The sequence below is a fragment of the Hylaeus anthracinus genome, unplaced genomic scaffold, assembly GCF_026225885.1.
Source record: "Hylaeus anthracinus isolate JK02 unplaced genomic scaffold, UHH_iyHylAnth1.0_haploid 11989, whole genome shotgun sequence".
Taxonomy (NCBI): domain Eukaryota; kingdom Metazoa; phylum Arthropoda; class Insecta; order Hymenoptera; family Colletidae; genus Hylaeus; species Hylaeus anthracinus.
In genome coordinates, this window is record NW_026534337.1 from 14277035 (window position 1) to 14294239 (window position 17205).

The 17205-nt window shown below is 43.3% G+C and overlaps 2 protein-coding genes across 9 annotated transcripts; both read left to right on the plus strand.

Annotated features, from left to right (window-relative positions):
• Positions 1-310: 310 nt before the first annotated feature.
• Positions 311-4111, plus strand: LOC128887824 (solute carrier family 41 member 1-like). Its single transcript, XM_054144194.1, has 7 exons — positions 311-472; positions 1259-1874; positions 1956-2427; positions 2500-2647; positions 2726-2928; positions 3009-3157; positions 3227-4111. Exons 2-7 carry the CDS (start codon positions 1482-1484, stop codon positions 3410-3412), a joined length of 1551 nt encoding a protein of 516 aa, XP_054000169.1. The 5' UTR covers positions 311-472; positions 1259-1481; the 3' UTR covers positions 3413-4111.
• A 621-nt stretch (positions 4112-4732) lies between these two features.
• LOC128887821 (solute carrier family 41 member 1-like) lies at positions 4733-16869 on the plus strand. Of its 8 annotated transcripts, none has more exons than XM_054144183.1 (9): positions 4733-4919; positions 6690-6850; positions 9454-9556; positions 10310-10450; positions 11254-11701; positions 11906-12085; positions 12906-13345; positions 13411-13631; positions 13778-16869. In XM_054144183.1, the coding sequence occupies exons 4-9, from the start codon at positions 10362-10364 to the stop codon at positions 14116-14118; spliced, it is 1719 nt and encodes a 572-aa protein (XP_054000158.1). In that variant the 5' UTR covers positions 4733-4919; positions 6690-6850; positions 9454-9556; positions 10310-10361; the 3' UTR covers positions 14119-16869. The 8 variants fall into 8 exon arrangements, with proteins under 8 accessions (XP_054000158.1, XP_054000159.1, XP_054000163.1 ...); XM_054144184.1 differs by having other exon boundaries at positions 4734-4888; positions 6724-6850; XM_054144182.1 differs by having other exon boundaries at positions 4742-4888.
• The last annotated feature ends 336 nt before the right edge of the window (positions 16870-17205 follow it).

Consider the following 17205-nt stretch of genomic DNA (forward strand, 5'->3'; position numbering starts at 1 on the left):
CCCGTAAGTTGCTTTGATCGCGATCATTAATGGCAAGTGTACGGATCGACGAGTGTTATCGGGTTGCGGTGGCGGCACCAGCTGACTACATACGACCATACTACTCTGTCTCGGTCTGATCAACGTACTGCATGCATAGTATGCTAATACTACTTATGTAAGGCTGTCTTTAAGAGATTAATCGTTCCTTGTATCTCGCACCGCTTTGAACAAATTTTTGCAACGTAATCATTTAATAACTGAAAACGCCTCCACGTGGTCGAAAGGTGAACAGACATGGGAACGTGTCGCCGTATACTGGAGGTAGGTTGTGCAGTTTTGAGGTTATGTTGTCCGTGTTTATATAGACATAGTAGTGCTTTCTCGGTACGATACTTTCTCGTCGGATCGCCTAAAATCTATTCGTGAAACGGTATTAATCGATGTGACTCGTTAACGAATGTTCCATGAAGAACAAGAAATATTAAGTCACGTAAGTACACAGCGATTTATCAATGCTTTTCTGCTGTTAGCGCGGACGTGCTTAACCTGCAACGTGTACCTTGACAGAATTTTCATCAAAACGATATTATTTATGTAGTAAAAGCGAATAAGCGTAGAACGTGATGTAAATGTTGATCTTTTGAACATTGTTGTTCATCCTGCTTCCTTTTGAGGCATTCAATGTGGTCTCCTAGAAGACGTCAACAATATATTTGGTGTAGAAATTCATTTTGTGTCTTTGAAAACAAATTTACCATTTATTTATGAAGGAAAACCATAGAATTTTTAATTTACCATCAGTTACATATTCCAAAAGAGCAGATATAGTCGTAAAAACAAAATATCGAAGCTATACGTATGTTTCGTTATTACGGTTGATACTTTATCGTGACAAAATCGTGAGTAAATATTTCTGTTTAAATTACAGTCATATGTGATATACGTAATTAATTTATACATGTTTATAACTACCTCGTATCGCGATTTTTCATGAATTTCAATTCACCTCGGATATGATCGCGATCAAATATATCCATACTCGATCGTTAAAAAGGAAGCTGATGTATCGATGCATGCCTAATTTCGTCGATCACGCAAAAATTAGTTACCGACACAGACGTTTCCAAAATACGAGCACGATGCTCGTGCGAGCACACCTGGGAACAAAAAGCATGTCTTTTTTGTGTACGATAATTAGCGATATAAAAGAAACAAATTGTTAGAAGAAAAGGTGAATTCTCTACTCATAACGTAATCCAACTCGATTGTTCTTTAGTTCAATGTACGATGAAGAGGAAACAAAGGGTGAATCGAAAGTGAAGAAGACAGAATGGTGCGTGGTTGAGTTCAAACTAGTTACCGATCACGTTTAAAGTTGTCCCAGCAGACGATAACATTACCGATCGCGGTGGTTTTCCTTCAAGTTCAAACGAATTACTACGAACCCACTAGAATCCTTTACAGTTGATTCTATTTTTTTTACAAGTAATTTCGCGAGAATGAGAAATGCTAATATAAAGTCAAAGGCGTGTGAAAAGAACTTACCAAAAATTCGGCACAGAAAAACAGAAAAGAAATTTTACGGGAGTAAAATGGTGGAATTAGGCAGTGATAAATCGCTCGGATCGACCATCACCGATGCTTCCATGGAATCGGAGATGGAATCCGAGGAAGAAACTGAGAGCGACGATGAACATGCACGTCGACTTATACCAATGCCAATCATTCGTCAATCCGTTAACAACGATACAAAGAAATCCCTCGATCGAAAGAATCAAGCCAAACAGATAGAAGACGAGAACGTTTGGTCTATATCGATACAAATGTTCGTGCCTTTTCTGTTAGCCGGTTTTGGTATGGTTGCCGCCAGTTTGTTATTGGATGTCGTACAGGTACGTGCAAATATCGAATTTCATGATAATAGCCAATTAATCGGAATATAAATATTTTAAATGATCTACTTTTTGTTACAGCACTGGGTTGTGTACGAAAAGGTATCAGAAGTATACATATTAGTACCAGCTTTGCTCGGTCTGAAAGGTAACTTAGAAATGACATTGGCCTCTCGACTTTCAACTCATGCCAATCTTGGACATATGGATACGAGGAAGCAGAAATGGACTTTAATTGTCGGGAATCTAGCTTTGATTCAATGTCAAGCTACTGTAGTAGGCCTACTGGCTTCCATTGCTGCTGTGATACTTGGTTGGATTCCAGAAGCACGGTTTGATATTCACCATGCGCTTTTGTTATGCTCCAGTGCCTTAGTAACAGCATTCGTAGCCAGTTTTTTATTAGGTTTAGTGATGGTGACTGTTATACTATTATCTAAGCGGATGAAGATTAATCCAGATAACGTAGCCACACCGATTGCAGCTTCCCTAGGAGATTTAACAACTTTGGCCCTTCTTTCAGGGATTGCGTCTCTTCTCTATGGAGCTATAGGTACACATGTACCCACAGATCATGTGAGTCAAACATGGAGCACTTATTTCTAGATCTGTGTTGTTGTTCCAGATTATGCCCCATGGATAGCTCCAACATGCATAGCGTTTCATATCATCGCTACGCCCGTTTGGGGTTACGTGGCAGCCAAAAATCCCTTTACAAAGGAAATATTGGATTACGGCTGGGCACCTGTAATATGTGCAATGTTGATTAGCAGGTTTTGTTATTTTTTTCATTGGGAGAATAGAATCCTACGGCGACATCAGTCGTATGAAAAAGTTTGAATTGATTTCAGTGTTGGTGGTTTGATACTAGACTATACGATATCGAATTACAAAGGCATTGCTGTATTTCAATTAGTGATAAATGGTGTTGGTGGTAACTTGGTCGCCGTTCAAGCCAGTAGAATATCAACATCGTTGCATAAAGATCGACGGTCTGGTGTTCAAGAAATACCAGTTGTTCGTTTCAGTCCGTTCTACGCATTTTGTGCCACAGGTACGTCAATCGAGGATCTACACTGTAAAACGTAAAATGCCTTGCTCTTCTGTTAAAGTATCGCTTCAAACGACTTATAGGTGGACACGCGAGGACTGCCAGAGTTCTGTTAGCAATGGTGATACCTGGTCATCTAATATTCGGTTATACGATCAGTTATCTTCAAGCGGGGCACACTTCTTTTACTCCCATATTTATTATCGTTTATTTGACTGCCGCTTTACTGCAGGTAAAGCCGCTTACTCGACCGATTGCGTCTCGAGGATAATGCGAATTCGCGTTTTTGTTTGATCGTTAGGTGATTTTGTTGTTGTACATCGCTCAATTGATGGTCGTTTGGATGTGGACGAAAGGAATGGATCCAGACAGTTCTGCGATACCATACCTGACTGCAGTAGGCGACCTCATAGGAACAGCGCTACTAGGAATCGCGTTCCACATACTTTACGCCATCGGGGATAAAGATTCGGATGTGGGAGACTGATCGCTCCTGGATCGTTATTTTCGTACATACGAAACTACCACCTGCATAGGAAAGAAGAAACGCAACGATGTTTACACGACGTTTTTCTATTTACCATTCATAAAAATTCGGAACATTTTCTAACTTTTAACATTTTTTTCTACTTGCCGAAAGTAAGACTGTATTTGTATAGGTGTTTTCAAAATTTTTTAACACTCTTTCCACGCATGTGGCGACTAAGATTGGTGGATCCTTTACCTTCACTGTATCACATTTTCCTCGATCTTCAACGCCATGTGATTCTCTGCTACATGCATCTCTATAATATGCAGTAGAGGGTTAAGGAAATCCTCGAAAGAACGATAGCTAGAACGAAAATGAAAATTCCAACGTCGTCTCAATTTCAACATTGCCAATCGATTACCGCGTAGAGGCTATATTTACGAGAATTATGCATATAGTCGTGTCGGGACTTGGCCTATGCATGCGAGTACATACACACGTGCGTGCGTAATGTAAAAATATATGTATAACGCGCGTGCACGTGTTTCACTAGCGAATACGTTTCATGTACGCGCAAAGTCGAATAGAACTTCGGATGCTCGTTTCTATCGAATCGCAATAATACAAACGAGTGCAGCGTACCTCAAGCTCAACGAAAACAAATATTTTTTGTTACCAAACACTGTACTTATCGGTCGAAATAAATTCGACTAGCAATACCTGGCTGTGTTTCTTTCATCTGGTATCGATTTGAAGGATCATCTTCGCGCGCTACTATATTTTTCTTAAAACGAAAATGCCAGTCACTCGAGTTTATTGGCGTTTTTATTGCAGGAAATAGAAAAATGATCATCCACAAGGTGGTGTACTACATGATATTATATATTGATTGTTTTAGCATCGAAGGTGACACGCGCTAGAAGTCGGGCCAGGTCCCTGAAGATCGAGACGGACACCGTCACCGGCGTAGGTAGGTCAGACAGACAGGAGGCTGCTAGCTAGCCATCATAAACCGAGTTAAGCTCGGTTCGGCTCGATCTCTTGTGGCGGCGGTGGTGGTGGTGGTGATGTCTTTCTTTCGTTCACGATATCATACGGACGAGTTACGAGCAGGGCGGTAAAGGTTCGTAAGCGTAATCGCGTAAGCGAGGCACACATCTCGCCGTGTGCGTTTCTACGTACGTGAATCGCTATGTCGTGCACGTGTACGTACACGACGTCGACTCGACGATTCGTACACGTACAACGTACGAACGAAACGACCAAGTTGGTGGTCGAGAGGCACATCACGGCCCGTCTCCGTCAATGAAATAGTTAGATCTGTCAGTGCCAACTATCGCCTCGGTCTCGACGGAGCCTTTTAGATTTCATCTATCGCGTCGTCCCCTCGTCTCCGTTTTCTAAAAGTGTTTTCTCGCGCTTACTGTCCCCGCACACGCCACGGCCGTTTGTCCTGGAGACGAAAGGGAGAGAAATCAGTGTCGGGGGTCTCGGGTCGGTCCTCTTCGGATATTATATCTCAATCGTAACGTTGTTTGGCTTTAGCATGTATGAGAATAATGCGTAGGTAACGCGCACGGTATGAACAACGGAATAATTGGATTCCTCGATCGACCAACGTTTATACCAAGTCGATTATACAGATAGAACGATAGTAGACTAAACGGTGATATTTATATAAATGAAATATGTACGTAATCTTGTAACTTAAACGAGAGCGTGAGATGGTAAATGAACATCTTTGGATGTTCGTTTTTCGAATCGCGTTCCACGCGTATCTACCGGCGGAAACACTATAATTAAAGAAATAACGATCACCAAGACAAACGTTACACACGCGTATACGTGTATACGTTCCGTGTGCCTCCGTTCTCGGTTTATTCCGCGTCAGTTACGAAACAAACGGGAATAATTAGCGACCAGGGATGTCGTTTGTCGTTCGAAATAAAAAAAAAAGGGACCGATGCAACGACGCCGAACGTCTAGGCGAGATCGCGAAACGCGGATGATCGCGTGGATACAATCGACTCATCGCTAGAGCTAGGCTAATTCGATAATCCGCTAATCAGTTATTTTAATTATAGTTGCTCAATTGAATCGCGATAGTATTTGAATATTTTACAAGCAGTCCCAGCCACGAGAATCTCTGCCTCGTGAGATCTATTTCCTCGTTACGAACGCATAGGATAGAATGTCGATTATCCGAACTAATAGGTAGACAAATTCCTTCCGATAATCGATCTAGGAAAAGCTGCAAGCGTTGCAATAAGACGATAAGAATATACAATATAAGAGGATAGGGGGAAAATAACAGAATAAAGCAATGAGAGATTTAGAATAAAAGAATATAGATAATTCACTTAATCAAGTTGTTATACTATGAAGAGCAATCCATATACACTTGTGTTAGTAGTATAACGTGGGATAATATATCGTTTTTATTCCAATCCCAGCGCCGCAATTTTGTTTCTGCTGTACTGTATATCAGGCATGTTAAACACGTGGCCTGATCCATTAGAGTACTGTGATCCGCTTGATCTTTTTATTATAGGTGTCATTATCTGCCCGTGTTAATCTTTCAATAATTCTCAAACAAATTTTCTTCGAGCGTCTGTTTTCTTTTCAATCCTGCACAGACGATGCAACAGCTAACGCTGGTATGACTAACGAATAGCGTCTATCATATTTTTGACCGCTTTAAAATAATTGTCCGCGTTCTATACAATAAGGTAGCAAATTGGCTCTCGGGCCAAAGTGAGTTTGACATGCCTGCTGTATATGAATCGTATAATTTTAACTGTGTGTTTACGTCCAATACTTGCGAAGACACGAAACTGGGACAATCGAATCGCAGACACGATGCATCATTGAGGTGGACAAAATTGTTTACCTATGCATGACGGATACAGGTGTCAAAGTGTGCACAGTGTTAGCATAGAGCTTGTAATGCTATAGACACATGCCTCGTTTTGTGTTCCGATAATCGACATTCGGATAACCGATGCTTTACTCCCCTGCTGGTTATAGTTTCGTTTCGAAGCACAGCTCTGTGCAAGTATAATCTGCAACGCAATTTTTCTCGCCCTGTTAATAATTCGAAGAAAATATTCAACTTCATTTTGTTCAATGTTTCGAGTCTTGTTTGGGATCTTGTCGATCATTTGCTTGGGCTGTTATTCATTTCTCATCTAATGCAAGAAAACTTCATTAATTTGTAGAAGAAACTATTATATCGAACCAATGAAAAAATTGTACCGTTCGATCGAATAATCGTCACTGCCTGTTATTCGAATAGGTTTGCTTGACGCGAGTTTCGCGCGTTGTCGCAGGATATGGAGCACGGGACACGAGGATAGCATGGGGACAAGGGCACGGAAACTCTTCGCTTTCCATGGTAAACGAAAGGGATGTGTTCGAGAGTGCGCTTCGCGGGTCACGGGAACCAAGTATCAAAACGTATGTTAAGTTATTGCTCCTCATGGTCGAACTTAAACACGTGGAGTAATTTATCAATTTGTGAATATGTTACGGAAGTGCTTCGTACTCGCGCGCCGCGAACGTTAAACGGCGATGTTTGCAAATGCCCAGGCGCGTGGATATCGCTAGACGTACTTTGATTTTCGATTTAGCAACATCCCTGCTTTTGGTAATTAGCTTCTGCCTTCGATACACTGGAAAGGGACATTTTCTTTTTTTAACTTTTATCCTCGCACACTATCGATAGTTTTATGACTTTACAAGTTCATCCACGGTTGCTTTAAGAAAGCATAAATCCTTTCTACAAAACGTAACACTCCTAGCACTTCTGATTTATAGACGATGATATATGTTCGATTGATCTAATATTACGAAACTATAATTTACCACGCAGCTATAGTTAAGTACGACCGCACCAAAAACAGAATGTCAAATGTAACAGGACATTGATTTCCTTTACGTTCCGAACTAGAACGCTTTAACCACCCACTAGATGTCCGATTTCATTTTTTTTTTTTCTTTTTTTGTGCGATCGCGTAAATGAACTTTTCATTCAAACGTTACGCGTGCGCTCTTACATAAGTACTCGATTCAACGAGATTACTTGGCCTAGACTCACGAGGTACTCACGTTTAACGTGAGCACGCGTTGGGTGTGAAACGAGCGCAAAAGATTTATAGAATGATATCGTCGGAATTGCCATTAAACTATCTTCTCTTGCACTGTCCTTTGCTCGTTCGATCTACCCTCCGATCGTCTCTCAAAGTTCAAGATTAAGTTCGCAACTCGTTTTATAAAAAGAAGGCTTTTATATTTTAGTGCGTTCAGTTTTTGTAATCCCGAAAACGTATTTGGATCAGTACGTTAAAATAGACGGTTACAAGTTTACGACTGGTTCATCTCTGTATCTCGCAGTCGTTAAACTTTATGCGCGAAGACACCGTAGTACTTTAACGATTACACGTCTTTGTCGCCGGCACCTAATCGATTTTATCGCTGCACGAGTGACCTGTCGCGCGCGAAAATGTAGGAAACGTGGTTTTACTTATACCCCAGCGATTGGACGCGAGTTAACGTACAATGTCAAAGCGAAATACTCGATTCGTACGGACGAACCATAAAACAGCTTATGTAATTAAATCTTCGAGGAAGTAGATAAATGTATAAACATTGTGAAACCGATTCTCGCGAAATCGCACGGTCGCGAAATGGTAGCGTAAAACGAGTGGGTGTGAATTATCGACGAATAACTAACAATCGATGATTTTTGGCACCGTTCAAGTTTGCCCGCGCTCGTTCCACAAATATTGTTCCTGAGACAACAAGACTTCGATGTTTTGTCGAATACAAGACTTCGGTTTCGCAATGTTAGCCTTTGCCGTGTTTAAACTGGCTCGTTACCGAAGCGAATGTTCTCGGAAGCTGTTGCAGAGATGCGTATATGTAGCAACTCCTTCTCGCAGCGACCTGCGATATCCGAGACACGGTGTAAACTTCGAAATCCTGTGAAACGGCAGCGAGATAACCCGCTCGAAAAAATTCAGGTGTTAGTAGCCAATACAGCGCGTACCAACGTGTCAAAGTTTACCAAAAACGACAGCGTTGCTCCGTTTTCTTTCAAGTTAATCGGACGATCGTTTAAGCTTGTAAACAATTTTGTGACAAATACGACGATTTATAGCACGCGAAGATCATCGGGTAGATTAAGCGAATTGTCAGGTCAAGATAAACGTCGAATAGTTGCTACTCGCGACGAAGTGGCTCCACATGTGAGCAAACAAACGGTCTATCGCGCGTTGAAATCATCGCGTCACCTTGTCTACGAACGTACACTGAAATTCCACAAAACGTGTAATTATAGCTGTACATCGCAGCAAGATATTCCGTCGCAGATACGTTCACCCGTAGCCGAGGAAACTCGATGCATGCTATCGAGGTCGTTTTGGTAGACACTGTATAACACGGAGACATAAGGATGCGTGTCGTTAGAATTCCACCCGTTAAATCGAGGGTTTGCTGTATACATATAATCAAAGGCGTTTAACATGGAACGGTCGATCGAAGTACCGTCCTGGATACGACCAGCCGCGAACGAGATATCGCGGCCAGACCTTCGTCTGATTCCCGCGCGATTGATTAGCCAATTAAACAAAGGAGAATCCACAGGAGGAGATTAGATGTAAGTGAGAGATTAGAGGAGCGATTCTTCGCTGGAAAAATGTCGAAGGGAAACGTTTAGTAGACGGACAGAGTCGCGGTCAGACAGACGAACTGGCAGGTAGGCAGACTATTAGACGATCGAGCAGAAAGGCAAGGCAGGTCGGGGTTAGAGAGACGAACCGGATAGCAAAAAGGCAGTCAGAGCTTACAATTTAGTCGGAGCGAGGATCGATAGATTCGCGCTTGCTCCGTTCGGCGAGTGTGTTCCCGGTGAAACGTTCGGAGCAGGAGTTTTAAGGAGACAAGCGTGATGCGCGATCGAGATCAGTCGCGATGTAACCATAGCGTGAAACGGCCTCGCACAGGCCCACCAGCCTTACACAGCCAAATGCGTGACGACGGTTGATTTTCTTTTTTGCCAGAATCGACACAATTTTGAGAACAACGCCGAAAACGAGGATTCTCGAGTCTATGAATTCGGTCAAGATTCAACGTATCGTCGAGGATCCGCTTACGAAGCAGCAGGTACATATCAACCTCCCCACGGTTTTAGCGTTCACCTAGACATTCGTTCCACTTGATATCCGTCTTTCCAATTCCAACGATTCTCCTCCCTTGCAATGTACGAAACAGCAGGGACGCTGATCGCGAAACGTCAGTCTACGAACATTATACGTTTCGAAATGATTCTTCTCTCTCTCTCTCTGCCTTCGTGCACATGCACTTGACAGTGGTTCATAGCTCCCAGCATAGCCCTGAAGAAAATACTTTTCATTTACTCGCTCGTGAAGATCGTTACATAAGGATCGAGTACTCTTAATTTTTCATCACGCAGTTTCGTTTGACGATCAAACGCAACTTAGTAGTGGTATTCGATAACAGAAATGACGATTAAAATTATGATAGTTTCAACTATGGTTGTGTGACGTAAAGTGGACGAAAGGTGTCGGGAATGCAGTGATAACCGTTGGATGACAAACGACCGAAAATAGACAATAAACGTGCGAGGAACGAAAGACGTAGAAAATGTTATGTGTCCGTTGAGAAGAATCGATTTATCAGGCGCCGATCGAATACAAGAAACGATCGTATTTTATCGTACGCGATATGGTTCGCACGATACCGAATGTTGCAGTGTTTTAATTTTTTTACGCGAGCTACAATGGTCCCGAGCGATCCAAACTAGAGATAGCGTCCCTCGCTGGTTACGTAATTTGCTCGATTCTTGTCCTGAAATACAACGAGCGAACATTTAGACAAGCGTTATCATTCTCAAAGGAGAATGGCTATATATCCGTGGCAGCGAGTCGCACGGGGTCCTCAGTAGAAGATGATAGAGGACCAGGTGCATCAACATCCGGTACGACTACCTCCCGACAAACACGCCCATGTCGATGCCACAGGAGTCAAATTTGAAAAGTACGTTCAGCTGAACTTTTTACTAATTTTCTTTTTCCTTTTCTTGCGTCAGATCTTCGTTAATTTTACCTGTAGTTAGTTTGTGGTACACGTCAATTTCATCCATCCGGGTGTAATAATTCCATCGTATAGGATATCCTGTGTAGCAAGATCAAACTTTAATTCTTAGTGTCTAGAATAAGATTTTTCTCCCGAAGACGATCGAAACGTCAAAGTTAGATACCAAGAATTTCATTTCAGTTATTGTCAACAAAGTTCCAGCAGAAAATACGATCGGTCGTTTCAGAATCGAAAGTACGGGAAATACAGAATTCCAAAGATATAGTTGTAGATACGGATCTAAATCGATCTAACTTGTTTGTTTCGAGACACGTGCTCGGGTGAATACAGCTGTCATAAAATTTTCCTCTTTCTATTCGATGTGTAGATAGGACAGATATAGATAGATCTAACTTGACTCAACTTGTGTAGTTCGTGACGGATGTTCAGGGTGATGTAGCTGTCACCAAATTTTCCTTATTCCCTTAAGTACAGAGATAGACGATATCCAACTCGTCTACTTTGAGGCACGTGTTCAGGATAGTACACCCGTCACAAAATTGTCTTTGTTCTTTTGAACGTATAAATGCGCTAGATATAGACATCGATACTTAACTTGCTTACTTTGGGGCACGTGGTCAGGGTAACACAGCTGTCAGAAAATTGTCCTCGTTCTCTGGAACGTGTAGAATAAACGTAGACGTGGAACACGTGCTCGGTCGGACACGTGCGACATGTGTTTACCATTGTTTCTGTGTTGGCAGTGATCAATCCAGGGAACCTCTGCTTACCGAAAAGCAAAGTTCCCACAGGATAACACCGACGGACGCTCGTTTACGCACCAGCTCGGAATCATCTCACGGGAAGACGGTCATGGGCACAACTTCGGCCGCGGACGCGAGCATGATCATGGTCACGGATACGAACGCGTGCATAGACAACAGCGTCGGGGTTAACAATGCAATCGTCACCACCGTCTCGGTAGACGACGCTAACAGATCCCTGGACGAAGATTACATGGAGGTGCCCATCTTCGAGGAGGGGACCGACAGCGGTCGTCTTCCAGACGTTGTCGCCGAGAGCAAAATTTATGGCGTCACCGAGGATGAACCGATCGAGTCGTACCTGGCGATTACCATTCAAGTTTTCATACCGTTTCTCATCGCTGGCCTTGGCATGGTGGGCGCTGGACTAGTCCTGGACTTGGTGCAAGTACGATCATTCATTACGTCCTAGAATATAGACAGAATTATTCAGTGGATGAGAGTTCTGGTCATCTCTGTTTCTTTCGGATCGATGAAGCCTCGAGGTCTTTCAATTACTTGATCGGAGATCTTGAATGTTTCGCATCGTTTTTAACGTATAGATCTATGGAAATCTCCGCTAATTTGTTCTTTTTCTCGAATTCGTTCACAGCATTGGGTGGTGTTCGAAAAAGTTAGCGAACTGATAATCTTGGTCCCCGCGTTGCTGGGCCTGAAGGGCAATTTGGAAATGACTCTGGCGTCGCGGCTCTCCACTCAAGCGAACCTGGGGCACATGGACACGCCGAAACAACAGTGGTACATGATCGTTGGGAATCTCGTCTTGATCCAGGTAAGTGATTTACTAGCCGATACAAGCGTTACATAATTCCAAGTCCTTCGAAAACTAAACCGAGCTTTCCAGCGTTTACTAATTTCCGCGTCGTACTTCGGATTAACCCGAATCATGAATGTTCGCAAAAGATCCCTTATTTGAGAAACTTGGAACTTAGCGATTCTGCTTCCGGGTTCGTGTTCGAGACGACATTCTACTTGACGTTCTACCGAATATTGCAAAACAAGGAAACAGTGTTATCAGACACCGTAAGCCCCTTTATTTGCCTCTTTCCGCTCCGATATTTCCGTCGCCGAGGTCCCCAACTTCTTCGCGTTTTCATTCGCTCGTCTAATCGTCTCCTTTGTCAAACCTACCGAAACTCGAAGCACGCCTCTCGTTACGCTCGAGCGCATTTCTCGCGATCGTAAAAATTATTTAAAGTCAGACGGGTTGCGCGACTCCCGGACGCCTTATCATTGGCGCCAAGATTTTGTTTGATTACGCTTTCCACGCGTCAGCGATAAGTGACCTTCGAGAATAAATGTTACGTTCGTCGCAGTATGTAACCTGGTCCTGGTGACCCATGCGCAAATACCAGCGAGATGCAAAGATAGCATGGGTTCCGAGTGTTTAATGCTGAATCGAGTCCGATGCGACTCGATAGGTGTTTCGAAGACGAATGGAACGTCTTCGAGACATCTACCGAAAGAATTTTCCTTCCATCGTTTTCCTTTCTTCTCCTCCCGTTTTCTTCTTTGCACTTTTGTCCGTGTCTTGTTGTCTATCGCTGTTTAGTTGTACGTTTATGTAAAGAAGGTCAGTGTCGTGTTGGCAGTGCCAGGCGATAGTGGTCGGATTTCTGGGCTCCCTGGTGGCGATCATAATGGGGGCGGTTCGAAACGGTACCATTTCGTTGGATCACTCCTACTTGTTGTGCGCGAGCAGTCTGGTCACCGCGTCCCTGGCGTCCTTCGTTCTTGGATTGATAACCGCGGGAGTGATCGTTTTTTCCCGGCATTGTCACATAAATCCTGACAACGTCGCAACGCCGATAGCCGCTAGCCTGGGCGACATCACCTCTTTGGCTCTGCTCTCTTGGATCTCGACGATTCTCTACGAGTCGATAAACAAACAAGATTGGGTCGCGCCCCTCGTGATCGCCTGCTACGTCCTGGTTACGCCGCTCTGGGTATGGATCGCAAAGAGGAACAAGTACACCAACGACGTCCTCTACTTTGGGTGGACTCCTGTCATGATCGCCATGTTGATAAGCAGGTGAGTACCAAGGGAGAAGGATGATAAACATAAATAAAACGATTGTTTCTCGTTGGGTGTGATAGTTGCGGTGGTCTGATACTGGAATTCATGGTGTCCCGATTCGAGAACCTGACCGTTTTCCAACCGGTGATCAACGGCGTCGGTGGGAACCTAGTAGCCGTTCAAGCGAGTAGAATATCCACTGCTCTCCACAAACAAGCAGAACTGGGAACGCTTCTGATACCACCTGGTCACACGCACCCCGTGATCTTCATTACTCCCATCGCGAATTTTTTCGGCAAAGGTAAACCACGCACGTCGCGAAAACTGACTTCCTGAAGGGGAATGCGTCGTCCTAGGTCAGACACCTTTAGTCAGCCTCCGTCGACTGCCTTCTCGACTCGAATATTATTATCATTTTCCTACCACTAACTCGTTTCTTTCTTGCAGGTATTCACGCAAGGACTACCAGGGTTCTGATGGCGATGGTTATACCGGGTCATATAATTTTCATTTACATGATCAATTACATGAAGGATGGCGAGACCTCTCTGACGCCTCTCTTCGTCTTCGTTTATTTATGCGCCGCTATGCTGCAAGTCGCCGCGCTTCTTTACATTGCCTACATAATGATACATTGGATGTGGAAGCGAAAGATCGATCCTGACAATTCAGCGATACCGTATCTGACGTCGATGGGCGATCTTCTCGGCATCAGTTTGCTCGCAATCGCCTTCCAGTTTCTTTATTTGGTCGGTGATCAAGACTCGGAGCGAACGATCGCTCCGTGAAAGACCACTGGCAGTGCCTATCGGTAGCGACTATGTATAATCGTCGGTAATTCCACAGTCACCGTTGTTACGCGTTATCAGGTTCCTCTTCTCTCGAGAAAAGCTCAAGATATTCGCGACCGTTAACTCCATTGGTGTAGTGCATGGAACAAATATGGCGAAGGAAGTCGTTTCTCGAGGCTCTCCAACGGGATCTGTCACGACCATCCTTTACGTAGACACCTATGTTATGATCAAAGAGTGAACTGCAACGAATCCAAAATTTATCTAGTCTAGACTTAGTTCGTCAGCTCTAATCCTGGAGAGGGTGTACAATCGCTAGTGAATGTAAATTTATTACTTTGTGTACATTCACGGTTATTTCTCTTATTGGTTTTATGTAAAATTTTCACGGGTACGAAAACGCTTTCGAGGCCCGGTTCTGAGATCGATTTTTTACAATTGCATATCGCCTTGGCTCCCCCGCAGCGTTTAATCGCTATATTTGTTCCGTCATACTTGATGTATACAGTGATGAAGCGGTATTCATCGATACTCGACGAGGTGACAATATATCCGTACCGACCAAGTCGGAACAACCGATGAGTCGCCGAATCAAGGCTGACCAAAGCCTGAAGAGGCTGTGCCTCTACGAAAGTATACCATTGTACCGTGTATCATGGAAATCGAGAAGCAAGAATATGAGCCAAACCTTTCCTCGTAACGTTTGCTCCAATCGAACCGAAATTTCATTCGGGTGACTCGATTCTATTCTGTTCGGCTCAACGTCTCTCCCAATGGTCGTCGATACGCTACGCACGCTTCCTCGGATCATCTTGCTTCTCGCTTCGGATGCAGTAACAATGCCGCGATCAAACTTGTCGAGGAAACAAGCGAAACGCGATTAGGATGAATTGAATTAAATCTTTCCTTACAAGGAAAGCACTCGACCAGTCCACCTTCGTTTTTAACCAACTCCGCAATGTTTAAACTCGAAGGTGGATAGAGTGAGCGCTGCGAGGCCAATAAAAGCTACACTCTAGTCGTAAGCGTTTCGAAACGGTGGACGATCCGTGTTCTCGTGAAATGGCCGGCCAGAGACCACGGGTAAACACGGAGCAACGAAGAGCCGGAAACAAAGAACTTCAAGTACCGCCTCGTTTCAGCGAATCGTTGCTTTTCTTTTGGCGTCGATAAGTCGAGTCTACGTCGCGGACCCAGCAAGGTGTATGCGTAGTTCTCGTTCGTTAACGTCACGATGCGTATGTGTCTTTGAACGGTTGCCTTCGTATACGACGGGAATTTTGATAGATGCTATCTTAGATACCGTCTAACGCCCGTGAGAACTATTTTTTCACGCTTTAAAAAATTCGCGAATTTACGCGGCTCTCCTTCCGGCGTTTGCATACCTATCCGCTTGTACGCTCGCGACCATTCGAACACGTCCAAACAGCGTGCAAGCCGATACGCGTAAGTAGACGCCGTGGCTTTTGTATCCCGAATTGCTCTGTAAGTCTTCCAACGAACTTAAAAGCTGTACGCAGCTCGTTATCGATCGCGGCGACACACGATCGACTCGCCATTCCAACTCCTTCGTGCGTGCGGTACCAAAATTCAACGCTTGGCTACGTCAGTTGTTCCTTATGGGAGGCACGGTATAGAAAACGATTCTTAATCCTCTAGATGATTGAGAAGTAAAGATAGAGTGAATGTAAATGAACAGATATTCGTCAGACTTTTGGTCCGTTGCGCTGGCATGTTGTTCTTGCCAATAGTGCCGATGATATATTCGTCACCGGCCGGGTCGAAACGCGACGAATGGTTCAAATGTCGCAGCGCTATAATAAAAAAAAAATTGTTACATAAATTGGAGTCTTCAAAAGGAACAAATAATATTACACCCTAGATGCTGAAGTACATAGCGCATAGAAATGCATAGTAACTTATCTAGGCCCCGTCGCAGTCGCATGGTTTTGTTTACATGCACTCTATACTGAACGTAGCATGATCGAGTATTTGTTCCCAATGCACCGGAGAATATCGAAACGACCAACAAGGCCGTCGTAAATCACGTTCCCTACGTTACATTCCAATGATATTAATGTCGCCGAAAATTATTCGTTTAAAATCGCCTGAACCAAAGTGGAGAACACCTTCGACTAATCTTTACCATAGACAGCGGCTGTACTGCTTCCTAGTACAAAGTGATTTTCGAATTAGCCGAATTAAAATGGTGCCGACAGTGTATTTGTTTATCGTTCCACTAGGTGGTAGATTATTTATTCAGAGCTCAATATTTCGGGTGCACGTAGATCGGGTATTAATTTTGTTCTTTGACGGTCGTCATTGATCGAAACGATCGACAAAGTATTAAGCACTTTCTCTTTACGTTACTTCTCTGAACGTGAACGCGACGAATCGCATCGTATTGGATATATTTCAATGGGAGTCGCAACACGCAATTAACCCTAACCGTAGGAGTTTCCCTTGGAATTGTTGCAGTTACATACATCACACCACGACTCGGAACATGCCCTCTTTTTCTCTTTTGCACGCACTCGGACGGACGTATGCCTTACAATTACAAGTTTACAATATAAAAATCAGTAGGAAAGCTACGCCAAGAGATTAGACTATAAATGTACATGTTGACAATAATGTTTAATGCAAAAACTCAGATAGACTATTTTCTACACCACGCAGATTAACTGGCAAGATCTCGCTCGAAGAAAAGTTGAAGTCGTATTAACCAAAGATGGGCAAAATTTTATCTGAATTACGAAAATGAAATTTGATAGTGAAATGTTTGTAACAGTAGAGGTGTATTTGTAATTTGTAAAATATTTCTGGTAAGACTATTACAGGACTATTCCCCGTATTCGCTATCTATTGCCGAACTTTTATTTACCAAAAAATGTATATAACTCAAAAAATAATCAAATATTAACTGACATTTTTATCTAGATAAGAATGTTGTCTATCTCTGGTATCAACGATGACGCAGACGTGAAATGTTTTCTTTTTAATTGTTCGGAAACCTTGAGCGAGGGTACACATAGGAAAGTGGGAGAAGAGAAAGAGAGTGGTAGAGGTGGGTGTGGGAATGAA